Here is a 27,058-nt window from a genome sequence, read left to right as displayed (position 1 = left end):
TATAGCATGTCTTTATATTACATGGATATTAAGCCCTTATCAGATATGTTATTTCTGAATATTTTCTCCTGTTTACCCTTTTGACAAAGACCTTTGAGGTACAAAAAAACAGTTTAATTTTGAAGAGGTCCCATTTATCTACTTTTGTTGTTGTTGTTCGCACTTTGGATGCAAGCTCTAAGAAACCACTACCCACCACAGTATCGTGATGTTTCCCTACATTTTCTCATAACGATTTTATGGTCCTGGCTTTTACATTTACGTCTTTGATCCATTTTGAGTTGATTCTTGTATAGGAAATTAGATAGGGGTCCTCTCATTCTTCTGGTTATGGATATCCAGTTTTCCCGGCACCATTTGTTAAAGAGACTGATGTCCAGTTAAAAGGGCCTTAGTAGGTTTGTCAAAAACCAGTTGGCCATAGAGGTGAGGATATGTATCAGGACTCTCAATTCTATTCCATTGATTGATACGTCTTTCTTTAGGCCAATATCATGTTGTTCTGACCACTGAGTTTTGTAGCATTCTTCACAGTGAGACAGTGAAGTCCTCCAACATCGTTCTTCTTTTTTAGAATGCTTTTACTATTCAGATGTACTTTCCCTTCCAAATAAATTTCTTAATTGACTTTCCAGTTCTGTCAAATAGGCTGATGGAATTCTGATTGATATTGTACTGAAACTATAAATCAGTTTGGGTAGGGTTGACATCTACACAATATTTCGTCTTCCACTTCATGAACACGGAATGTCTTTCCATTTGTTTAGGTCTTCATTGATTTCTTTGACCACTGTTTTGTAGTTTTCTGAATATAGGTTCTGTACTCCTTTGGTTAATTTGATTCCTAGCTATATGAGTCTTTTTGTTATTGTAAATGGAATTTTTTTCCTGATTTCCTCCTCAGATTGTTTAATACTAGTGTACAGAAACATTATTGATTTTTGCATGTTGATCTTGACTCCTGCCACTTTGCTGAGCTCATTTATTAGCTCAAGTAGCTTTGTCGTAGACATTTCAGAATTTTCTAAATACACGGTTGTGTCATCAGTGAATGTGAGAGTTTTGTTTCCTCTTTTCGTATTTGTGTGCATTTTTTCTTGGCTAATTACTCTAGCTAGAAGTTCTAGCACAATATTCAGTAACAGTGGTGATGGTGGGCATCCTTGTCTTGTTCCCAATCTTAGAGGGAAAATTTCAAGCTTTCCCAATTGAGTATGATGCTGGCTATGGATTTTCATAAACACCCTGTATCATACTAAACTCTCCTTCTCTTCCTATCATTAGGAATTTTTTTATCAAGAAAGGATGCTGGATTTTTTCAAATACCTTTTCTGCATCAGTTGAAATGAGCAGGTGTTTTTTTTAATCTTTCAATTTGGTAATGTGGTCTTTACTTTGATTTTCTCATGCTGAACCATGCTTGTATACAAGATACAAATCACACTTGGTCATGGTGTACAATTCTTTTGAAATGCTGTTGGATTCTATTGGCATGTATTTTGCTGAGAATCTTCATTAGAGAGATCAGTCTGTAATTTTTTTTAGTATCTTTATCTAGGTTTAGTGTTAGAATGATATTGGCTTCATAAAATCTATTGGGTAATTTTCCCTCCTCTTCGATTTTTTGGAAGAGTTTTAAACAGTATTGGTATTAATTCTTCTCAAAATGCTTGGCAGTAGTCACCTGTGAAACCTGGTTCTGGACTTTTCTTTGTAGGAAGATTTTTGATGACAGATTCAATCTCTTTAAATGTGATTGGTTTGTTAAGTCCTTGTATTTCTTGTAGCATCAGTGTAGGTTGTGCATTTCTATGAATTTGACTGTTTCACTTAAGTTGTCTAGTTTGTTGATACATAGTTTCTCATAATATCTTTTTATGATCCTTTTTATTTCTGCAGGGTCAGTAGTAACTTCCTTTCATTTCTGATTTTATTTGTATCTTCTTTTTTTTTTTGTCTAGATAATGGTTTGTCAATTTTATTGATGTTCTCAAAGAACCAGCTTTTGATTTTGTTTGTTTTCTCTAATGTTTGTGCTCAATTTCATTTATTTGTGCTCTAATCTTTATTTCTTTCTTTCTGCTTGCTTTGGGAATGGTATGCTGTTCTTTATTGAGTTTCTCTAGTTATTCAGTTAGATCTTTGATTTTAGCTATTTCTTCTGTTTTAATGTAGGAGTTTAGGGCTATAAATTTCCCTCTCAGTACTCCCTTCGCTGTAAGCCATAAGTTTTGACAAGTTGTGTTTTTGTTTCCATTCTTCTCAATACATTTACTAATTTCACTTACAATTTCTCCTTTTGACCCACTATTTAGGAATGTGCTCCATACATTTGCTAAATTTCCCCTTTGTCGTCTATTACTGATTTCCAGTTTCATTCCATTATGATATGAGAAGGTGTTTGTATAATTTCAGTCTCTTTGTATTTATTGAGACCTGCCTTGTGACCTAACATGTGGTCTATTCTGAGGAAAGGTCTATGAGAACTTTAGAAGGTATAAACTGCTGATTTGGGATGCAACATTCTGCAGATGTCTATTAGCTCTAGCTTATCAAACTGTTCCATTACTCTGTTTCCTTGTTAAACTTCTATCTAGTTATTCTAACTAATGATGTGGGTGGTGTGTTAAAGTCTCTAATGACTACAGTTTTGCCAGAGTTTGCCTCATGTATTTTGGGATACCTTACAGTCTCTTTTATTAATATACAATGGTCTCCTGTATTTCTTATAACTTTTTTACATTTAAAGTTTGTTTTATCTGATATTAGTATAGCTACCTCTGCTCTTTTTTGGTTACTGTTTGCATGGAGTATCTTTTTCCAACCTTTCACTTTCAGCCAGTTCATATCCCTGGGTCTAAGATGAGTCTCTTATTGGCAGCACATGGATGGCTCATGTTTTTTATCCATTTTGTCAGACTACATATATTTTGATTGGGGAGTTTAGTCTGTTCACATTCAATGACATTATTGCAAATGCATCATTTACTTCAATCATTTTACTCTTTAGTTTTCATATGTCATTATGTTGTTTTCATCTATCTTTTTACTCTTTTGGCTATCCTTTCTGCTATTCTTGCTCTCCTCCAAGCCTCTCTCTTGTCTTTTCCTTTTGGGCTGCAAAGTTCCCTTCAGTATTTCCTGAAAAGGTGGATTCTTTTATACGAACTCTTTTAGTTTCTGTTTGTAAATACTTTTAACTCACCTTTGTATTTGAAGGACAATTTTACCAGATAAAGAATTCTCTGCTGGCAATTTTTCTCTTTCAGTATCCTAATTGTATCATACCATTGTCTTCTCACCACCATCGTTTCTAATGAAAAATCTGCACTAAGTCCTACTGGCATCACTTGTGATGTTTTGCTCCTTCCTTGCTCCTCTCAGAATTTTCTCATTATCTCTGATGTTTCACATTCTTAGTAGTATGTGTCCTGGAGTAGTGCTATTCAATATTTATTCTGTTTGGGATATGCTGTGCTTCTTGGACATGTAAATTTCTTTCATGAGAGCTGCAAAATTTTCGGGCATTATTTTCTGAAATACTTTTTGTCCTTTTCCCCTTTTCACTTTCTGGAACCACATGACATGTATGTTGTTGTGCTTGGTGTTATCATTCTACTCTGAGTCCCTGCTCAACTTTTTCCATTCTTTTCTCTCTATTCGTCTCTCTTCAGTTTCAGTGGTTCTGACTTCTATATCAATTATTCTTTCTTCTATCATTTCAAGTGGGCTGCTGTCTGCCTCTAATGTGGTTTCTTTTTTTCTAAGAAACTTATTTTTATTTTTTTTAAGATTTTCTATTTATTTCTTTCCCCTTCCCTCCCCCATTGTCTGCTCTCTGTGTCCATTTGCTGTTGTGTTCTTCTGTGTCTGCTTGCATTCTTATCAGTGGCAGTGGGAATCTGTGTCTCTTTTTGTTGCATCATCTTGCTCCATCAGCTCTCCATGTGTGCGGCACCACTCTTGGGCAGGTTGTACTTTATTCACACAGGGCGGCTCTCCTTGCAGGGGCGCACTCCTTGCGCGTGGGGCTCCCCTATGCAGGGGACACCCCTGCATGGCACAGCACTCCTTGCACACATCAGCACTGCGCATGGGCCAGCTCACCACACAGGTCAGGAGGCCCTGGATTTGAACCCTGGGCCTCCCATATGGTAGGTAGACACTCTATCAGTTGAGTCAAATCTGCTTCCCTCTAATGTTATTTTGAGCTCTGTTACTTTTCCATTCAGGATTTCAAATTCTTCTTTGTGCTTGTTCAGTGTCTTTTTGATGTCCTTTTTTTGATGTCCTTTATCTCTTTAGTCATTTTGTCTTTCAACCCATTAATTTGATTTTGGAAGTTTGTGAGAATCTCATTGATTAGTTATCTCAAATCCTATGTCTCACCTGGGCCTTTGATATATTTCTTTGCTTGGACCATTTCTTTCATTTTCTTAGTATCACTTGTAATTTTTTACTGATGTCTAGGCATCTGATTATGATGGTGAGTTTTCTCAGATGCTCAATTTCTCCCTCTTTTGTAGGGTTTAAATGGTAGGAGGCTATGTTTTACTGCTGTTCTGTGATTCTTTATTCAACCTGTTCTGAGTCTTTAGGATTATCCATGTTACTTGCTTAAATCTGGGCCATGGACCCTGTAATGGGCTGCAAACCCGTTTCCATGTGCCTTGGGGAGGGAGGCTGGAAAGGCTGGAAAATCCCCTTTTCCAGGCAGGAAATAATTCCACTCCCCTCTGTCCTCAACAACCAATCCTGTTCAGTATGGAGGGTGACTGAATGGCTTAGATCTTTTTATTCCCAAGCCAGCAGCCAGGGCAAACAATGATGTGACCCTCCCTGCCTGGAAGGGCTTGTGAGACTCAGCAGACCAAATTTGTGGGTCAAAAGCTGAATCAGCCTTAGGCTGTGGTCTGTATGTCTCCTGTTTCCTGGGGAGGAAGATCCCTGTGGTCCCCTTTCTGTAGCTGCTGGTCCAAGGCTAGAGAATTCAAAACCCTCAGCATGTAGTGGGGGAGGGGTGCCTGAGGCTGCTGCAGTTGCAGTTTCCACTCATGGTCTTTCTGTCAGAATTTCTTTCCTGTGTCCCTCTCTTTTGTGGGTAGTGTCCAGCCTTTCCCTGGTGTCCCAAACCCTCAAACACTTTTTTCCAGACCATTTCTGCCTGTCCTCTAGCTATTTTTCTGGGAGAGAAGAAAGTCCCATGTCCTTCTAACCTGCCATCTTCCCAGAAGATAAAGATTAAAAAATGATGTACTGAAAAAAAATAAATAAATGAATTTGTAAAAGATCTCCCTTAGAGAAAAATTCATGGACACTATAAAATTCAGAGTGGCCTTTTACTCCTGAGGGAGGGAAGTGAGGGGGTGATGAGATACAGTAGGTTTCCTTACTTTTCTGCCTAGTTAAGTTGCCAGGCACATGCATATATACATGCTACACAAATGAAGAGTCAATAACATAGTTCACTAAGTATGGAGAATTTACAATACAAAGCAATTTTTGTTTTTGAATGATAAAGCTCGTAATGACACTTACATCTGTTACATATGCTTCAGTAATTGGAGGACCTCGAATCGGACTAAAGCGTTCCCCAATGCTCCTCACCACAGTACTGAATACCCGAAGAAGAGCTGCCAGCTTTGGTAATGACACTGATGGAGGAGGAACATCTTCTTCCACTGATTCCCCAGAAGCCACATGGCTGAGGTCCTAGATGTAAATACACAGCATTCTTATTTAAGTAGGACACTAGTTAAAATTTTTTTTAAAAAACCATTTTTAAAAGTCTGTTAACATTATAACAGTTTTTTTAAATAAAGTAGATTTTAGCCTATGAGAAAAGAAAACGTGAATATAAATAGAAAAGTGGATTTTTTCCCTAATTATTTAAATAAGCCAACATTAAGCATAGTGGATTAAGGAAATAATCTCTTACATATATCCTAGCATATATACTATAGAGGTATATACAGGTATAAAAGAAGCCAGAACTTTTGCCACTCCTGAATTGATTTACTTATTCCAAGAATTCTTTGAGCCACTCATTTCAACAACTACTCCACACCTAAAAACTTACAAGACCTTGTCTAAAAATTTATAATTTCGCTGGGGGAAACAAGGCATACTCAAAGGAAAAGATTAGCAAAAGATGGAATACTAGAGTGAATATAAATCTAGATATAAGCAAGCACCGAAACAGAAGAATAGAATTAGGTCTTAAGTATAACAAGGATAAAAGAGTCTCTACAAACTAGAAATGGGCAGCTTCTGAAAGGCAGGTCAGCTTTAAAGGTGAGCTAGGAACAAAGACAGTCTAGGTGCAGGGGCAAAGAAAAAATGTGAAAGCAGAATAATCCTTTGATTTTCTCTGAAAGAGAGCAGACAGATTAGTAAGATTAAAAATAGGAAATTCCGGGAAACGGACTTGGCCCAGTGGTTAGGCCGTTCGTCTACCACATGGGAGGTCCGCGGTTCAAACCCCAGGCCTCCTTGACCCGTGTGGAGCTGGCCCATGCGCAGTGCTGATGCGCGCAAGGAGTGCCATGCCACGCAAGGGTGTCCCCCATGTAGGGGAGCTCCACGTGCAAGGAGTGCGCCCGTAAGGAGAGCCACCCAGCGCCAAAGAAAGTGCAGCCTGCCCAGGAATGGCGCCGCCCACACTTCCCATGCCGCTAATGACAACAGAAGCGGACAAAGAAACAAGACGCAGCAAATAGACACAGAGAACAGATAACCGGGGGAGGGGGGAATTAAATAAATAAATCTTTAAAAAAAAAAAAAGGAAATTCCTTTGATAATGGAAGGTGGTTATGATAGGACAACACTGGAAATGCCGCTGAACTATACACTTAAAAGCTATTAAAATAGCAAATCTTACATTATTATCTATGTTACCACAATTTTTTTTAAAAAGTGAATTCTTACGGGGTAGAAGTAGCAAAAATATGGAGAAAAGATGGGAACCTTGAACACCAAACAAGAATCACGGCAAAACTGAGAAGAGAAGCAACACAAAGAGATTCAAAAAGCAGATGGCACAAATTTAAAACCATGGCATTGAGGCCAGGAAAACCAAGCACCAATAACAGAGGCTTCAGCGGTACACTTAAAGCTGCCATATTGTGTCACAGAGCTGCAGAGGTTGGCAAGAGCCAGGTCTTATCCTCCAAAGCATGATCTGAATCACCAGGACATCTAAGCAGTAAGTCTATAGGGACTTACACATATCGATTCACCTTACTTTAAAGACTTTTGGTGAAGGGAAAAAAAAAAAGAACTACAGAAATACAGAAAACATCTTAAGAAGTCTACCAGTTACCAAGAGTATTTCAAGCTTTGCAAAAGATTAGGCCTGCAATTTTTCTTTCAGTATTTCCAGGAATGAGTTTGTGCCAGTAACTTAAAAACAATTATCTGGGGGAAAAAAATCAAATTCTGCAATGGTTTTGTAACATTTGCTTAAATGTCAGGTGGTCTGAATTATTTTAAAAAATCTCTAGCACTGCTTAGGCTGGTTTTTTTTTTTCCTTAACTGAAATCTTAAAAATTAACTTAGCTTTCTATATACTTGCCTCAGCATACGCCTCCATATCCTCTAGAAACTGACCAAGAAGAGTGGTGGAAAATGCAAGATCAGCTACCCAAAATGGTTCCAAACTCTGCAACCACCCTAGGAATCACATAAGAAATTTTCAAAGTGTAAAAAAAAATTAAAACCCAAATTTATTTAAAAAATACATATCAATTTCATAATTTCACACCCATTAGAATGGCTACTATTTTAAAAATCTGAAAATAAGTGTTGGAAAAGATGTGGAGAAATAAGAAGACTCATTCACTGTTGGTAGGAATGTAAAATGGTGCAGCCATTGTGTAAAGACAGTTTGGCGGTTCCTCAGAAAGTTATATATAAAATTACCTATGACCCAGCAACCCCACGTTTAGGTATATATACTCAAAAGAATCGAAAGCAGGGATTTACACACTGATGTTCACAGCAGAATTATTCACAATTACCATAAGATGGAAACAAATCACATGTCCGTCAATGGATGAAAAGACTAAAAAAATGTGACATATACATATAAGAGAATATTATTCAGCCATAAAGAATGAAGTTCTGATACATGAGACAATGTGGATGAACCTTGACAACATCGTGTTGAGTGAAATAAGCCACACAATAAGGGACAAACACTGTATGAGCACACTGATATGAAATAAATCAAATAAGCAAATTCATAGAGTCAGAAACTAAAATACAGGTTACCAGGGGCCTAAGTGGGAGGGTAGAGAATGGGGAATTAATGCTTAATTGGTACAGAGTTTCTGTTTGAGGGTGAAAGAAAAGTTTTGAGAATAAAAGCACAACACTGTGAATGTAATTAACAACACTGAATTATAAATTTAAATGTGGTTTAAAGGGGAATTTTATGTGTATTATGTTATAAGAATAAAATTTTTACAAATAAAACCATAGGACTGTATAAACTAAGGACTATAGCTAACATAATAATATTGTTCCATCAATGGTACCAAAGATACCACACTAATGCAGTGTTAGTAATAAGGAAAAATTGTGTGAGGGGGGTATAAGAGAACCTTATACTTTCTATGTGATTTTTCCATAAACCTACAACTTCCCTAATTAAAAAAATACTTTAAGGCATTAAAAAAATTTTTTTTCAAGAGTCTTGTTTTAAAAGATGGGGAAGTTTTAAGTTGCCCATCCTTAAAAAACACCTTATTATCACAGAATCAGCTGTTGATGACAATTAACAAATGTTTAATGTATGTAAATCTCATGTCCTTATTCTTTAGCATATTTAACATCCATATTTTTACTATACAACATGGCTTAGGTCAAAATGCCACAATCTATCAGAACCAGTCAGAATTCCTTAAACCCTAAATCACAGCTTGTCATCAAAGGTGTACATTCATCTCCCCTGTGGAAATGGAAGAGAACTGCTCTTGGCTACATATCCTATGTTTAGCAGTTTATTGCACAAAATAAGAGAAATTATAGCTTCTAGAACAATATGAAATGCCCAAATAAGTCATGATGATCATTACTTTGACTCAAAAAAAAAAAAAAAAAGACAAAAGAAAAAAATTACCCTTTTATGATAATTCTCCAAATTAATCCATGTTTTCAAAAAACCATAACTTTTGTTTTAAAAAACAAAAAGTCACAAATATCCAGGTTCTTCATTCCACATTTCAAATTTCTCACAGGTGCAACATTACTATCTATACTTAACTCTCCCTATTCACTACTAAGATATGACAAAATAAATTTAGCTAGTAATGTTCATTTACAATAAGCAAAATATTCATTTTTTTTTAATTATACAAGAAATAGTATTAACGCTGGTCTCTGAGGGACCAACACCCTTTTCCATGATATATAAATGACTGGTATATGCTAAAAGACTTACCAGACACCTGCTGTGTAAGCGAAGGTTTCTGAGTATGATCTATGTGCCAACCAACTAATATATCGACCGTATCCTTGACAGAGACAAAGAAAGGAGGGGAAATCATTTTAAGGTCTTATTGGTATTCTACCAGTGGACCATTTCAAAGAAAAGACCCTAGAGAATGAGCAATTCTAAAAAGGGGAGGGAGACAGGATAATAATGAAACTGCATTTATGACATTAGTCAAGTGATAAATTTGAGTTTCTTTAAATATCTTAAGGTGTTAACACCAGAAAGAAAAGTACAAGTGAAATTTTTAATAAGAACAATATTACTGCACCATTCAACTCTGGATCTTCAAGTATCACTGATTATACTCAATGGACCAGGAGTATAGTTTACTATCTAATTCCCCAATTCCTCACACACATGGCCACACCCCCACCCAATCATCTGGAATGAGAAGGCAGGGGAAAACTCACCCTAAAATTAGTGCTGAAAATATGAGGGTAACATCGAGCCACTAAAAGAATGCACTTAACACATTTGCAAAGTAATTCTGGTGTATCCACATTTTCAAGAATGGACTGCAGGCTGGTCATTACAAGCTTAAAAATAAAAGTTACAAACCATGAATAATCAACAAAATAGGAAAAAAAACAAGCGAAGAGTTTCATCGTTTAATTGCTGACTATATCCAAACCTGTTTACAATACTAAAGAAAGTAAATTCTATAGTTTTAATTTTTTTTTTAATGTTTAAACATTTCATTCCACTAAGATGTTAGGCTGAAAAACAATACTGCTTTCTCTTCTTTTATGTCTATTAACATTATTCATAAGTATTTTATTACTATGGATGTGATTAAATTTCAAATACAAAACCATAAGATATGCTTTGGAAACTTTCCTTAAAGTACCACAATTACTTTCCAAATTCAAAATATAGTGAAATTCTATACACTTTGGAATATTAGTACATGCTTCAAATTTGAACTTAGATGAGATTAACATGGCCCCACGTGAGTGAAATGCAGCTCATATTATCAATATTTTTTTTAAAAAATAAAATATAGCACACCACCGACAGAATACAGCTATTAAATTTTTTCCAAAAAGGAAAAACTTTTCTTTATAGAGGACATAATAGAACTAGAAAACCATCATTTTCAACAGCCAATGTTATAATTTATACAGGCACAGAATCTCAAGGATGCTAAAATCATTGAATGAAATATTATTAAAAAAATATTTAGAAGATCTCCAGGTATCATGCTCAGATTACTCGATAATTACCAAGGGTTAAAAATAAACTTCACAATGGAAAGATCTGGTGGTTTTTAACTACAACCAGATAATTAAACATTGCATCTCCAAGAGTAAGACAACCTGACAATATGTGCCCACTAGTATAATACAATGAGGAGGAGGAACCAATGAAGTATTCTTGCTGGAAATATTTAAACTGAATCTAATCAAAAAGGAACAATCAAACAAACCTGGAAAATAGAACATTCTACAAAATATGGGGAACAAAAAAAGATCCAGAGAACTCTTAGAGGCCTATCACCAAATACAATGTATGAATCTTGATGGCATCCTGAATCAGGGAGACAACTATAAAAGGCATTTTAAAGGCAATTGCAAAGTGTGAATATGGATTATATTGTGCAATAAAATCTTTAGTTTTATTAACAATTTAACAAGATGTGATTATAATATTGGTTTTATGTCAGAAAATAACCTTATTCTTAGGAGCTAACTGTTAAAGTATTGAGGGATGAATTGTCATGGTCTGTAATTTACTTTCAAATAGGCAAAAAAGTGTGAGTGTGTCTGTGTGTGTAAAGTAAAACAACTGTAGCAAAATGTTAATAAGTGGCAAATCTAGATGCAGGGTATGTATTATAATTTTACAAGTATATCTAGTTTCCTGTGAATTTCAAAATTTTTCAAAATAAATAGTAGGGTACATTTTCATAACATAAAAACCATATGCAGAATAAGTCCCATTTGGCGTTATTTTGTTTAGTTACAGATCATTTTCTAAAGCTTTCCCAAAATTTTCATCATAACTTCTATAATCAAGGGGGGAAAAAGTCCTTTTTAAAAAGGCAGAATAGACCTATTCCTTATATATCTTTTTAAAAACTACTTAACCAAAATAAAGCACATCATGAATTATAAAAAAAGCCAAAATAAAGATATTAGATATTCCAAACACCAATACTTTTTTTTAAAGAATTAGGTTGGTAATTTAATTACTTAAAATCTTGCTCAAAATTAAGTCAGGAATTATCTTTTAAATGTGTTCAGGTGTACCAAAGTGAAATAAAACTAAGTATGTTACAATTCAATTACATAAAATTGTTTACTATCACTTTGAATAAGAACTTTCAAAATGGTATCAAAACTAAAAAGGCTTAGAATTTGTAATGTTTAGTTTCTGCCTCCCTCAAAAAAATGTGAAGTCCTTCCTATCCATCAGATAAGGCATTCACACACCAGCTCTCCTGGTGGAGTTCCTACTTGAAAATCTTCAAATAATTCTGGCACTAAGCAAGTTCAAAGGAAAGCTTCTAAAAAGACATTACAAAAAAACTAACATTTTAAATCTACCTTTAATCAAGTTCAGGAAGAGGAATATTAATTACATGACGTTTACTATCAACAGATAACCCCTATTATAAATTTCATTTCTTCAAGCTCCCTCCAAGGACGCAGATTAAGGACATTTTTCTTCCCAAGTAAATCATCTTTTTTTTTTATTCATTCTTACCTGCATTACAGATGAAAAGGCTTTCTTTTCTCCTACAGTCTCTAGCGCTTTGTATGTGGCACATAAGTAGAGAAGTTTAACTTCATCTTTTGCAGATGAGCTAAATTTGCTAAAAATCCATTTGAAGATCTTCTCAGCCTCATAGCTCAGAGAAGCACAAAGAAGGCCAAGACAGCAAGCTCCCTCTTGTCTCAACTCCTGAAGCAATTTGCTACTGTTTATTTTAATGCAAACAAAACAAAACACACACAAAAAGCTTAAATTTTCAAAGATGGCAAAAATGGCACAGCTTACAAAAGTCCTAAATGATTTTTTTAAATTTCTACTCAAACTACATAAAAGGCTGAAACTTTATTCATTCAAAATACTTTAGTCTCTCTATTTTCTAGTGCCTGAAAGGATCTTTGCAGGTATTAGATGTTCTTACACAAAATCAATTACTTTTACGGTGAGGAAGGACCCAGAAATGCTAAAATCCAGGCTTCAAATTCCATCTCAAACTACATTAAATGATGCACAGAAAAGGACAGCAAAAATTACCAGACAACTTATAAATACAGGAATTTTATATAATGTTCAATACACAGGAACCTTAAAATAGGAAATTTATAAGGATAACACTCATTTAAGTATAATATAATAAGTAACTATATAAAATAAAACCCACAAAAGGCTACAAGATTAGTGACTTGTTAGGATGACATTTTGGTGCTTTCCAACTCTGTGATTCTTTGGGAATCACCATATGAAGAAATGACTTTGCACACCTTTGGAATCCCATTAACCACTTAGAATAGATATTTAAGTTCACTCTTGATCAAAGAAGGAAGCTACCTTTCATTTCTCTTCTCTATGAAGTTTCAAAATTCTCCAGTTTACAAAATTAATTGCATTCACTTGAGCCTGCATTAAGAGTGTATGCTGTTCTACAAGTCAGTGCTCAGTTATTCAGTCAGGTTGGCAAATTGAGAGGAGAGAAAAGAAAAAAAAAGACCTATCCTTTCCAGTGGGTTAGATTTGTATTATATAACAGTTAACATATAAATACTTCAATACAGATAAAGAAGAGGACTCAAAAAAATAGTAAACAGATGTTAATAAATGAAGTCAATGGGTTTATCTTTCATATAATTTCATCATTTCTAAAAATGTATTTTAAAAAGTCATTTAAGTTTAGCTATAATTTACTTACCTTTCATTAAGCACATCGTGTACAGCAGCCAAGATATTATCCAATTGTTTTACTAGTACCTTTAAGAAAACACATTTATAAAAACTTCAAATTCCCACACTTTTATGGATAACATTGTGTACTTTTTTCTTCTGTCTTCCCCTCCAAATTATAACTAGATAGCACCTTACTTTCCTTTATATTCCCAGGCCCCAATTAAGTTATTTCAGGAGTATCATAGTTTCCTAACTATAAAATTCATCCATAGGAAACATAGAACTTTGATCATAACAAAAAAAACAAGCCAAAAAAAAAATTTTTGTTTACTTTGAAAGACATTTAAAAAAAGAGGAACTGAAGAATAAATAGATGGAAAGATACAAGATAAAGCAATGCAGTAAAATGTAATGGCAGAACTTAAATGGTAGGCACACAGAGCTTCACTGTGAAATTGTTAACTCAATGCATATTTGAATTTTTTCCTAATAATTTTAATGTTATTTTCCTCACTACATTCTGATTTATTTTTTCCTGCCCTATATCAAGTTCTTAACATTAGGAGAATTATTTGGGATAGAGAGAAAATTTTAACTGCCCCTCCAGTTTGTTTTTTTAAATAAAAGGCTTTTGCATTTACCTAGTTCTGACCACCACACCCACTCCATTTCAGAAATGAAAAACAAAGATATGTCCAGAAGTGACACACAGAAAAAGAAAATTCTGAGAACAGCAGAGTTGCCCACAGTAAAATATGCTAAAAATTCAGAGTGCTTTACTGCAGAAAGCAGCAGTATGAATCCAACAATGAACATGGGTAAATTATACATTAGGGTCAATAAGTTCTAGATCATGACACAAGCCTAAAGCTGAAATAAGGAATCCCCATTGCTTTTCATTAAAAACAAACCTTTTCCCTTCTTAAACCACTCCAGAGAACATTATCTAGTTTTCTTCTAGAAACATATAAATTATCACCATTTCCCAAACATACTATACTAACCAGTTTATTTTCTGGTTGCTGAATAAATTCTTTCAGCTGCTTTACAGTAGTCAGTCTCCGGTCTCTGTCATCTTCCCGGGTAATCCTCCGAAGAAGATTCGACAGTCGAGACTCATCAGAATAAGACATCGATCGCTCTGTAAATATTATGTTGGCCGTTGAGTAGAAATAAACCTAGAAACATCACTAACAACCAATCTCCAGCAGAATGCCTGGCATATTAACTGACACTCAAGGGCCATATTGCTTCTATACCTCATCAAGGTATCCCAATGGAGGGGTGCCTCTTGTTTACATTAGATTTGCCCAGGACAATGTTTTGATGAACTGCAATTGCACATTCAGTTCAACAAATAGCTAATCATACCTACCATGGATAAGGGAGGCTGCCACTGAAATACTGCACACCAGAATCTTCCTTCCCTTTATTTTTCTAAGTTAAAGTACAAGCCTGAATGCTCCAACAATACCGGACGCTACTAATAAAGATGCACGTGAGTGCTAATTTTAAATATATATGTAATTCCATTTCAGTTATGGCATTTACTAAAATTAGACAATGTACCTTAACGATAAACCACAAAGGTGGTGACAGTTTTGTTTTTCTCCAAAGCATGAAAAGAAGATTGATAATAAGAGACTACAAAACCTGTCAGAAGAAATAAGATTTTTGCAATTCCTTAGCTCATAGAGTACTTCAACAAGGATGAAACATCTTTCATCTGAAAATATCATTAGTTTACCAGTCACAAAACCAAGGTTCTCTTTATAATTATGCCCTTAGCAAACTGGATAACTCTGAGCCTATAAGAAGGAGTTGGACTAAATAAGTGTTAAGAGTAATTTTCTAGCTTCTATCTAAGTCTAAGACATCAAACACAATTAAGAAACAGTATAGCCTTTGACTTGGTGATACCACTTCTAGAAGTTTATCCTTAATATAAGAAATCAGTTTTTAAAAGCCATGTGCAGAAAAAAAAAAAAAGAAAAAAGCTGTTATCTACAAGGTGTTCACTGAAAATGTATACATGCACACACACCCCCAATGAAAAACTTTGTTATAAACTAAATGTCAAAGAATAATTACACCAAAGAATATAAATCAGAAATCAAGATTTCATACTCAGCTTTACCAATAAAATTACCTTGCTTTTTAGGAAAAAAAAATATATCATTACCTCTAACCCACTGAATTATCAAGACACTAAGATTTACAATGAGGTTTCTGTTATATGCTAGAACATGGTAGTACTCCATTTAAGAAAGGGACACTCCATGTAGATACATATCCCACCCCCACAGGCCCTCAGAGTTCCAGGATTTATTGCAGTAAGAGCCCACTATACACCACTGATTCAGTATCCAAGACAATTAGAAACATTTCTTTAAAATGTTATCTGGTCTTCTAATCTTATTTTAAGAGAACTTTGTAAACAATATCACCTGCACATGTGCTTTCAAACTAGAGTAAACTAACCAACTTATCATGTGAAAGGCATTAGTAAGAAATGAGACACCCAGGAGAAGAGACATACAATCTTTGTTGAAGCTTATGTGACTGGTGAGCCTGTTTTGCAGCCTTACCCTGTGATTTCCTCATGTCTTTGGAGGCTAACGCACGACTGCCATGCTGAACACTGGTGAACTCAGGGCTGGTCACATTGTTAACCCTCAGCTCTTGCCCCAACGACTTCCGACCATAAGTATTTTCCCCAGATCCTCCATTGACACTGTAGCCACCTAAAAACAGCAACATTAACATTTTTTAATAGAGCTCTTTGTTTGGCTCAGTCAATTCCTGATAGCTCAGAATCTTATCACCCAATCTGTGACTCAACCAGCCTTTGCATCTCATACTCCTTCTCTGTCTTACCTGCCTTGAAATCATTTTGATTCATGTATACCTTTATTGGAAGATAAGGAAAGAAATGAAAACTAACTTAATTCAGATTTTTCGCTTTGTTTAAACCTTGTTAGAAGGGGAAGCGGACTTGGCCCAGTGGACAGGGCATCCGTCTACCACATGGGAGGTCTGCAGTTCAAACCCTGGGACTCCTTGACCCATGTGGAGCTGGCCCACACGCAGTGCTGATGTACGCAAGGAGCGCCCTGCCACATAGGAGTGCCTCCCACATAGGGGAGCCCCACGCGCAAGGAGTGCACCCCGTAAAGAGAGCGCCCAGCGCGAAAGAAACGGCAGCCTGCCCAGGAATGGCACCGCACATACGGAGAACTGACGCAGCAAGACAATGCAACAAAAGGAGAGACAGTTTCCCGTCCGCTGACAACAACCGAAATGGACAAAGAAGAACATGCGGCAAATCGACACAGGGAACAGACAACTGGGGGGGAGGAAATAAATCTAAAAAAAAAAAAAATTACCAATAAATTTAATCAAAAAAAAAAACAAAAACAACTTGTTAGAAGTCTAGACTTCAGCCATAACAATAATATATTTTTTTTTTTTGGCAAGGAAATTGCATCATAAATGTTATCAAAATAAAAAATAAAGGGGAAAACTTAGGACGATTCAGAAATAATACTGTATTTAGTGTTTATATTTTTAAATATTACCTAAGAAAGGAAGGGAAGGAAGGAGGGATGGAGGGGAGAAGAAGGAAGGAAAGAAAGGGAAGGGAGAAGAGGGAAATTTTTAAAAATATATGCCTCTAGCAATAAGGAAATATATATACCCTTTTCGTCATTCTGTATGTCAGCATGTACTCTGGTATCATCGTGCCTTTGCCGAGACACCACAGCTGAATTTGAAGGTTGCAGTCCATAAGAGGAAGAACCACCCCTATCTCTGGATGCAGAATATTTTAAATTATCTGGGTCGGCTGATGCACTATCAGTTCTGTAGGGAGAAAAATATAAGATTAGAAATTTAAACATTTTAATAGCCCAAATCATACATCTTTCTTTTATATAAACTTCTCTCTTCTTCCCACATTTTAATTTTTTAACCATAACTATTATAAATAAGCACTCCAAAATCAGATAAGCCTTTCAACTGGAAGATAACTGACTGTCAATGAAAAAAAATGTCAGCTTTTCAGGATCTTCTACTATTCTAAAGACCCATTCAGAAATAAGACTACCAATATTAGGGTGACCAATTCATCTCGATTTTCTCAGGACTTCACTGGTTTTAGCACTAAAAGGCCCATGTCCCAGGAATTCCCTCATTCCTCAGCCTCAGGCAAAGGCAGAAGGTTTGCCCTGGTCTGTGCCAATTTTACAATTCAAAGTGCCACTTCCTGGGAGCTACCTCAGCCACAGGCAAATAGGACAGGTGGTTACACTGATCCAGGACTCTCATCACTTCACTTCTGATAAAGAGAATAATTCTTCATTAACTCCCCCCCACCCCATCCCACCCCACTCTAGGAGAGGGAATAAAAGTTTCAGTCTTCCCAGCATAAAAATAAAAAAACAATGGCAGCATATCAGACAGGTACAATGTGTAACCGAACTGTTCTAAAAGTACTGCTTCATGGCAATGTGCCCAAAACTTTCACTGAATTCTTATCTGGTTGCAAAATAAACTATAGAATGATATTTTAAAGCAAGATCACTAGAATATAAAACACATTAGTTGAAAAGTAAGATTATTTTATGTACTGCAATACTGAAGACCTCAATGAAGATGCCTTAACTATAAAGAAAATTAAAATTATAAAAATTGAAGAAACAGTTTTAAGACAACAAAAGTACTAGGAATCCAATAAAGCTAAATTTGAAAGTTGCACTACATAGTCTAAGATTTAAGTACTGTTTAGATAATACCTGATACTTAAAGATATTAATAAACAAGTGATGCAGCACCAGAGTCAAATGAGAAGTCCTTATTTAAGTATCTGCTCTTTTCCATTCTATGCCTCAATTTCCTCATCAGTACAATAATCCTGAGTCTCATTCCTCCTACCATCAATCATAAGCTATTAAGAAATAAAACAACATATAACATATGTGGTAGCAAATTAAAAATAGAAGTTCCTCTCTTACTGAAATTCCTTTTGAAGCAACCTTCTGAAAAGAACTCACTTCTATTATATTTACTAAAACATCTTCTAAACCTATAATCATTTGGAAAAGCTGGCAAGAGAAGAAACTAAACTCCTCCTCAACACCCATGGCTCTCTATGTGTAAAAATGACAGCAGTGCCTATAAATATTTTATTTAGAGTTTATCATCCTTTACTTCCCCCCACTTGCAAAAATACTGAACATGGAACTTTGCACAGGGCTCAAGCAGCCCAATACCTTGGTCTGTTATTTACTACAACGTTAATACAGAATGCTAACAATAGGTCAAATTAAACTTGGACACCTAACTAGCCCAAGTCTAAATTACTCTGAACTGCTCACAATTTGAAACTTGATAACAAAATTAAGTAATCCCAGCACATAAAATAGCTAAGGCTCCACCCACGATGGAGTATCTTCTTTAAAGATTCAAGGTTCACTTAGAAAAAATAAAATCTATGAAATTTCAAGAAAAAAAACTATGAAGATATTTTCTAAGTGTACTAAGTCTATAAGCATTTAAATACGTTTAATAGTAAATGGAATATGAGAACTTTTTTCAACTAAGATATTCAAAACATATCTATAAATAGTATATTAAATGTGCATCTATAATAAACTATCAAATACCATTAAATTCTGAAAAGAGATTTTTTTAAAAAAGAGAGCTTATAAGCTTTTCTGACAAGTTTTAACTGGTCTGTATGTATGGAACATAACATAACTTGGAAAAGTAGACTGTTAGTAAATGAATGAATAAAATAGACACATGACTATTCTGAAACACAAGACAACTGAAAGTGAAAGCCTACCAATATTTAAGCATGCCTTCATTTCCTGTTTTGATTATGTTTACATATCACATTTTTACCCTTACTATTAATAGTTAAATTTCTTTTATCATTTTCTGGTGACAGTAGTAAATATAAGGCAGCAAAGAATAGAGGTTAAAAAAAGATCTGGGCTCAAAGCCCAGCTCCATCACTGAAAAGGTATGAGTGCCTTTGCACAAATTACTTAATCTCTAAGCCTCAGTCATCTCTTATATAAAACGGGGATATTTATCTAATATGTAAGGTTGTTGTGAAGCTTAAATAAGATGATAAATTCTTAAATACTTAGCCTGCAAGGTACAAAATTATTATGACCATAAACTATCTACAAAATAAACTCAAGATTTCCAGGCCACTAAACAATTAATATATAGCAGATCATGAGTGTATGAGTACATCAAATCAAGTTTTTATACTAAATATACAGCAGTTGATTTTAACTTCTTTATTAAAGAAATTAAGCAATCTATTGCTATCAACAAATCTATTTCTAAGAAGCTTTTGAATTAAAGAAAAATTGAAAAAGCCAGGACGGACTTCCCAATTTGCTAGAGATACAGGTCTTAAAATCCCATGAATTATGAACACCCAGATTTCCTTTTTCATAAGTTAGGTATTCAGAAGAAAAAAAAATTGACTAGAGTAGGATTGTTGTCTCAGAACTACCTAAAAGGTCTCTAATGGCCAAGTTTTTTTTTAATATAATCAATATATTTCTAACCACAATTAAGGTTATAAGTATAGTGAATAAACCTAAAAACACAAAATGGTTTAGCATTTATTATGAAATCTCTACTTTGATAATATCTAGATGGCTTGTGTCTGCAAAAAAAAAATTTTTTTTAATTGTCAGGCTGTTAGCATGAACAAGAAAATCATCCCAGCCCAATAAATAAAAAACTGTGAAAGAACAAAAATGAGCACTTAAAATGAGGCAATCAAAAGCACAAAATAGAATAAGCAGATTTGAACTCAGAGAGGCAGACATAAATATTACACTGGTTATAAGAACTGAAAAAGCTATCATCTGCCAGAATTAGTGTCTCGATTTAGTAAAAAAAGAAAATATATCCTAGTAAGGATCCAAAAATACTTCCACAGCCCCTTTAATACTTAAAAAATATTATGGAGAGAAAAAAAAAAAAGAAGAAATGCATAAATTTCCCCAAAATGACCAAACTCAAGTTAAAGCCTGATGTACATGCCACATGAGAGGTAAGTTTCTAAAGCTCATACCTCAAAAATCGCATACTGTATAATATGGAGCCTTTGTGATGTTTTGCATCAAGTCAATCTGTAAGACAGTAGTTATAATATTAGTGAAGACAGCTGGTTAAAACATTTGTTGTTCAAACATGAAGCAAATTATCATTCATGGGTTAAGGTGCTTTTTGTTGAACTATGACCCCCTAGGGTTACATATATTGAAGTAAAAATTGAGATGGAAAGCTACTCTGTATCTTAGACGATAAAGAAGCTTACTCCAGGGTGGCAATCAAAACTTTTTATACATAAAGGAATTTAAATGTTAACTGTAACATACAAATCACTTGCAGATATAGTTATCATTCATTTCAGTTACCTACTCTCAATATACAGAAAATGTGATACATCTGAGAGGTCACTCATTTCGAATGACCCAAATCTTTGCACCTCATTATCAACAATCCACCATGTGTAGGGGCTAGTTCTTCCTGGCTAAATGTATATTGTGGTCCAGTACTATTTTAAAACAAACAAACAAAAAAAAAAAACCTCTCTGGAATGTATGACAGTATAGAGTCAAGTAATTAAATTCCCTATCAGAAAGCACTTCTGTAAACTACCCCAAAATGACTTGATGCAAACCCCCTAAGTGGTGCCACTGGAATAAGCACCATCTTGCTTAAAGTTGTTTTTAACTATGCTTATTAAGGGATTTCACCCCCATGATGAGATCTAATTTGTAATGGGTATCAAACAGGAAATGAGATTTGCACTAAAACTAACCAGGTAGGAATGCATTTATTCTCTAAAGCAGTAGTACTCAAAGATAGCTTCACTGTCATAGAGCAGTCACTGGATGTGCTACGAGTAGTTTTTCACACAGTTAGCACCACTTGAAAATTATTTACCTTTTTAAAATAGCATCAAGATTATCCTTGCAATATCTCTTACTCACCTGGATTCAGATATGCTTTCATGATGAATAAGAAAAAGGGTGAAACTATGAATCCTGTGTACATCACTTTCACATTAGAAATACTGCTCTAAAGTATGAGTCTATGTCTAAAAAATTCATTTCAGGGGCTCAGGGAGGAATGAAGATGACAAAAAAAAAAAAAATTTCTAAGGACTTCATTATATCCTTAGGAGAAAACTGAAAAGTTCAATTTAATAAAATAGAACTGGACCATCCCATGCCAAAATCATGCTCAATACTCTTTTCCTCTAACTGCAACTGGGCCTTCAATAATGCCCATTTGTTTCTCCAGCCAGGATTCTCTCCTTTCCAAAAGAGCTTTCTAACTCACATGCACCCCTGTCAAACCCTGACTCCACCATCTCCTCTTTCCGCGAAGGTGGACATTATATATAGACTCCAGCTTCATGAGACAATAGAAGCCGTTCAACATCACTCTCAAAAATAAAAGATAACATTTTTAAGTTTCTACCAAGTGCTGGATATTTCTCCAAGCATTTTACATACACTGATTATCTCAATTCATCCTTAACACACCTATTAGGTTCCACTTTACAGATGAGATAACTAAGGTTCCCTAACTGACCAAAGGTTGCACAAGTTGTAATATACAGTTCTTACTTTCAGGTTCTTCAACACTCCATCATGTCAGCCAATATCTCCACAAACAGACCTGCATCTGTACTCAGAGCCTTTCTTCCTATCATTCTAGCCTAATGGAACAAGTAAACCTCTTACCTAAAGCACTGCTTCTACTTGTCCTCTAGATCCACATATACCCCCATCTCCTGGAGTCTCCTGTCTCTCTTCTATAGGCTGAAAAGTCTCCCATTTTACTACTACTCATCACATCAACATATAAGCTTCTCAAGTCTTTTCCTGCAAAAAAACAAAATCTTAACTCCCTTTCTGCTACTAATTCTAATTGCCGGGGCACTTTGCAACCAAATCTCTTGAAAAGTCTTTCTTCTGCAATCTGAGTTCCTCCTTCACTTCTTTCTCTACCAGACTAGAATTCATGGTCTATCATTTCAATAATACTCTTTCTAATCTCCCAGTAACCTCCCTTAAGAATTTCCTCACACCAATCTAGCAAAGCCCCAGCCTGGATAAACCCAATTAGCCATCATCATCCATCAGTAAGCACCACTCCCAGGTCCTCCAATGTTTATCTCCCAATCTCTACATGTACTACCCAGACCTTCCCCACTCTTTTCAAATTCCAGAATATTCTCCTACCTCCCTACACACACACACACACACACTCACACACATAATAAACTTTCTCATATCCTACTTCACCAAAAAATATACTGTAATGTATCTGCCTCCAATATCAGGCCTTCATCAGGATTCCATCTATTTCCACCTTCTTATGACTTTTCAAATACACTTGGGTCTCATCTCTCCTGTGGAGTCTCCTTTTCCCACCCAACTAAATCTTCCCCGTAAACATGTGAACTTTTCTAATGTCTACCATTTAAAGATATTTTAAAAATGAAAAAATAAAAACAAACAAAATCTCTATCAATCCCACATGTCCCTCCACCAAACAATCTGCCTTCATTCTTTGCAGCCAAACTAATACAATTTGTTATACTTTCCACTTTTCATTTCTTCACCTACTAGCTTCTCAACCCACATTGGTCCAACATCTGTCCCATCACATTTGACAAAACCAAACTACGAAGATGTGGTTGCTAAATCCAAGATATATTTCAAGTCTCATCTTACTCGTCCCCTCAGCAGCTTTCACAGGACAGCTGAGTAGGGCTAGGCAGGTTGTGGGCTGCTCAAAGGTGCCTAGCAGAGGAATGAGGTGGACTGAATCCCTACCCCCTTTTTTTAATTCTTACAAATAACCCCTCCCCCGGCCCCACTCCTACACTCAGATCCTGAGAGTTCAAAATAACTGGATGCCTCCCTTCCTTTAAAAAATGTTCTTCTTATGGCTTATGGGATGTTATAGTATGCTTTTCTTCCTACCTCTCTGTTTTACTTTTTCAGGCCCTCTGCAGGTTTACTCGGCCTCTCCCCTCAAACCACTAAAACTCTGAATCCTCAAAGCCTGGTCTGGGGCCCTCTACTCATCTCATTTACAAACCCTCTCCCAATCCATGCTGATGACAGCATTTGCCACGTGTATGCCACTGACTACCAAATGTAGGCCTCCATCATAGATATCTACTCTGACATCCAGACCTATACACTCAACTGGTTAGAAACTATCTCAATGCCTCAAATACAACAACCAGCCCTTTCCTCCTGGTATTCCTCATTTGAATACATGGTACTATCAAAGGTTATTTTTTAATAAATAGCATTATTTGATCAGTCTGTCTCCCAACCTCCAATTTTCATCTCTAATCCATCGATCCTCCACATATAACAAAAATAATTCTTATAAAACATAAATCCTATGTCACTCCCACTGCTCTTACATCCTATATACTCTGCTTCCCTTTTCGATTATAACTCTACCAATTCAGCTCTATTCTTCAAGCCTGAGCTTTCCTTTGCAAAGTTTCTTATTCCCCTTAGGCGGGCTACACAGGTGCTACCAGAGCACCTACCCTTACTTACACCATTTAAGTGTTTATTTAACTGGGTCTTCTGCCCACAGACTGTAAATACCAGGGCAGGAGACTGTCAATTTTGCTTTTCATTGTATCCCCAGGACCTAGAGGGCACATAAAACATGTGTTGACTTAATAAAGACTGCCTAGTCCATCATCCAGGCCTTTTCTTTGACCCTCAATTGCAGTCTCTTAATCTAACTCAAAATAACTTTTATACAAAATTCAACCTGCAACCCACACTTCTCCAAAACTTTCTATTACTATCAACAATATGTTCTGGACCATCTACTACAAGAAGAGCACTGAGTAAGAGCTATACACTTCAAAAGATGAACCAAGATGGTTCCAGCTCTCTAAGAACTTATAATCTAAAAGAAAAGAAAATACTCTTAAATTAGCACTAGTTTCAAGGAGTATAAAATATTCTGTGATTTCAGAAGAAATCCAATCCTTCAGCCTCTCCTTCAAACTCTCTAAACAGTCTATCCCTACTAGTTCATACTTAGTTATATTCTAGTTTCAGTTTGCTCATTTGATTTAAATGTTTAGTACTGAAGGCACGGCTACATTATACAACACACATTTCAGTAGGAAAAAGAAAACTGCATAGTTGCTGGTACATGGAGGGGGTAAGGGAATGGACTAGAGATGACCTCAGTTCAAAATCCATTAGGGGAAGCGGATTTGGCCCAACGGACAGGGGGTCTGCCTACCACATGAGAGGTCCAAGGTTCAAACCCAGGGCCTCCTTGACCCGTGTAGGCTGCCCATATGCAGTGCTGATGCGCACAAGGAGTGCCAAGCAGGGGTGTCCCCTGCACAGGGGAGTCCCACGCGCAAGGAGTACACCCCATAAGAAGAGCCACCCAGCGTGAAAAAAGTGCAGGCTGCCCAGGAATGGTGCCATACACACAGAGAGCTGACACAGCAAGATGACGCAACAAAACGAGACACAGATTCTGGGTGCCACTCACAAGAATGCAAGCGGGCACAGAAGAAGACACAGCGAATGGACACAGAGAGGAGACAACTGGGGGGTGGGGGTGGGGGGCGTGGGGAAGGGGGAGAAATTTTTTTTTAAAATCTTTAAAAAAATCCATTAGGGTTGTTTAAATTAAATAAAAATCTTCCCAATTAAAACTTCCTTAGTGGAGCAGGAATAGCTCAGGGTTTGAGAACCTGTTTCATATGAACAAAGTCCCAGGTATGTCCTTAAAAAGCAAAACAAAAAACAAAAAAAAAAAACCTTCCTTAAATAAAATTCAGTATTCTCATACTCTTAATCATTACTTTTCTGAACACACACACACACATACACACACACACAGGTCAAAAATAGAAAGAGCGAGCTCATCAATATATTTAAATGCTTTCAGAATTTTATCTACTTAATATGCATTTTCAAAACCTTATTTTTGTGCAAAGGACAATATCAAGAAAGTGAGAAGATATCCCACAGGACTGGGAAAAATAGTTACAAACCATATCTGATAAAGGTATAAAGAACTTTTACAACTCAACCACAAGAGGACAAACCACAGATCTTGGGCATGGTCAAGGTTTAGGGACACCAAAAGAGCAATACTGCACCATGCAACTACCCACATGTTCCTGAAACATATAACACATCATAAATGCACTGGCAAACATGAAAAGGCACTTATTGATTTTCATTTTCGACACCAGTGATTCAAAGAGGAACACATTACTAGAAACAAAGTAGAAGGCTTTCAAATCATACACACAACCCCTCACCCCCACCCCGCAATTCATTCTTATTCGTTTCACCATACCCAGTAACACTATAGGATATGTCTCCTTTTAGGTATCCTGGGGGTAGGATTAGAATCGCTATTAAAACACCAAATTGGTAAACAAATATGCTGTCTGTAATCAGAAATAAAATATGTATATATAGTATACTCTTCTACTTAAGCACCCGGACCTATTTTTCATGGGTGATCTTGATACAGCCATTTCCTTCCGGTTTTTTGTTTGTTTTTAAAAAGTCTCACAGACAAACTTCAGAAGAACCAAATAGTTGGGAAAGGAAGATACTTTTCAGGATAATTACACTATTTTTTCTTTTCTAACTGTAGAAAAATGTATTAAATGAACACACTTTGGGTAGCTATTGAAACATACTAGCATACAGCAATCAACAGCCAGGAAGCACTGCTTCTACTGTGCTAGCAGTAGCCAGAAATTTATTAAAGTACTTAGCCTTAAGTTTAACAAGGCTAAGAAATGATTCAAAATCTTTACTTCAGGTATTTTAAACCTACAAACTCTGTACAATCCTTTATCCTTCTGTTACATTTTATACTAAATGTACGTTTATCAGATTAAGTGGTTTAAAATAAGGAACTTTTGTAAATCCATTTTACAACAGAAGAAAAAGACCAATGTTTCTGGATATGAAGTTCTTTAGGAGACAGCAACCATTTACTCATTTTGAGTAAATTTACAGTACAATTTAAAATAGTACCAATATATGATAGCTTAATACAGTATACACATTAATTCCTATCTTTGCTTAGAAGACATGTGGTGTGTGTGTTTTAAGTACTTAAAACTATTACACCAGAATATAACCTTTCCATGACCCTGACATCCCCGTTCCACCTTAAAAACACACACACACTAGATTGGGGGTGGGGAGGAGAGGGTAATGCAACATTCAAATGGTGTTGTAAGAATCAGTTCTTATATTCCAAATGTATAATAAAAGTTAAGCAACGTACAAGTTACCCCTACCCTCTTTTTTCTTTTTGAGATACCAGGGCTGGTGACTGAACCCAGGATCTCTTATGTGGTCAGCTGGCACTCAACCATTTGAGCCACATTCACTTCCCCCTCTCTCAATTTAATTCCATTTGCACCTGTCCTCCAATATATTCAGTTAGCCAGAAAGATTATTTTTGCTGGCTCATAATTTCAACTAGTTCTTAAATGTGAATAAAGAGATATGGAGAAAAAGTAAAGAATGATGTAGCTCTAACATGAAATTCCTCATTAGCCAACTTGAAATAGGCTTATAGCCTAACGGTAACATATCAAA

The 27,058-nt window shown here is 35.8% G+C and overlaps 1 protein-coding gene across 3 annotated transcripts in view; it reads right to left on the bottom strand.

The window, feature by feature from the left end:
- The window catches only part of SMG1 (SMG1 nonsense mediated mRNA decay associated PI3K related kinase), a 109,881-nt gene that overhangs the window by 66,543 nt on the left and 16,280 nt on the right, over window positions 1-27,058 (bottom strand). For 2 of the 3 annotated variants that reach the window (XM_058286372.1, XM_058286373.1), the window contains exons 2-10: window positions 17,068-17,231; window positions 15,959-16,114; window positions 14,375-14,511; window positions 13,396-13,454; window positions 12,204-12,417; window positions 9,908-10,033; window positions 9,444-9,516; window positions 7,575-7,672; window positions 5,539-5,712 (exon numbers count right to left, since the gene is read on the bottom strand). In XM_058286372.1, coding sequence (XP_058142355.1) covers window positions 5,539-5,712; window positions 7,575-7,672; window positions 9,444-9,516; window positions 9,908-10,033; window positions 12,204-12,417; window positions 13,396-13,454; window positions 14,375-14,511; window positions 15,959-16,114; window positions 17,068-17,231 — 1,201 coding nt within the window. Of the gene's footprint in view, window positions 1-5,538; window positions 5,713-7,574; window positions 7,673-9,443; window positions 9,517-9,907; window positions 10,034-12,203; window positions 12,418-13,395; window positions 13,455-14,374; window positions 14,512-15,958; window positions 16,115-17,067; window positions 17,232-20,472; window positions 20,531-27,058 lie in introns of all 3 variants that reach the window. The other variant, XM_058286374.2, reaches the window with a different exon arrangement.

Source organism: Dasypus novemcinctus, chromosome 23, assembly GCF_030445035.2.
Source record: "Dasypus novemcinctus isolate mDasNov1 chromosome 23, mDasNov1.1.hap2, whole genome shotgun sequence".
Classification (NCBI taxonomy): domain Eukaryota; kingdom Metazoa; phylum Chordata; class Mammalia; order Cingulata; family Dasypodidae; genus Dasypus; species Dasypus novemcinctus.
The sequence above is the reverse complement of the archived record's forward strand: the minus strand, read 5'-3'. Positions and strand labels throughout refer to the sequence as shown.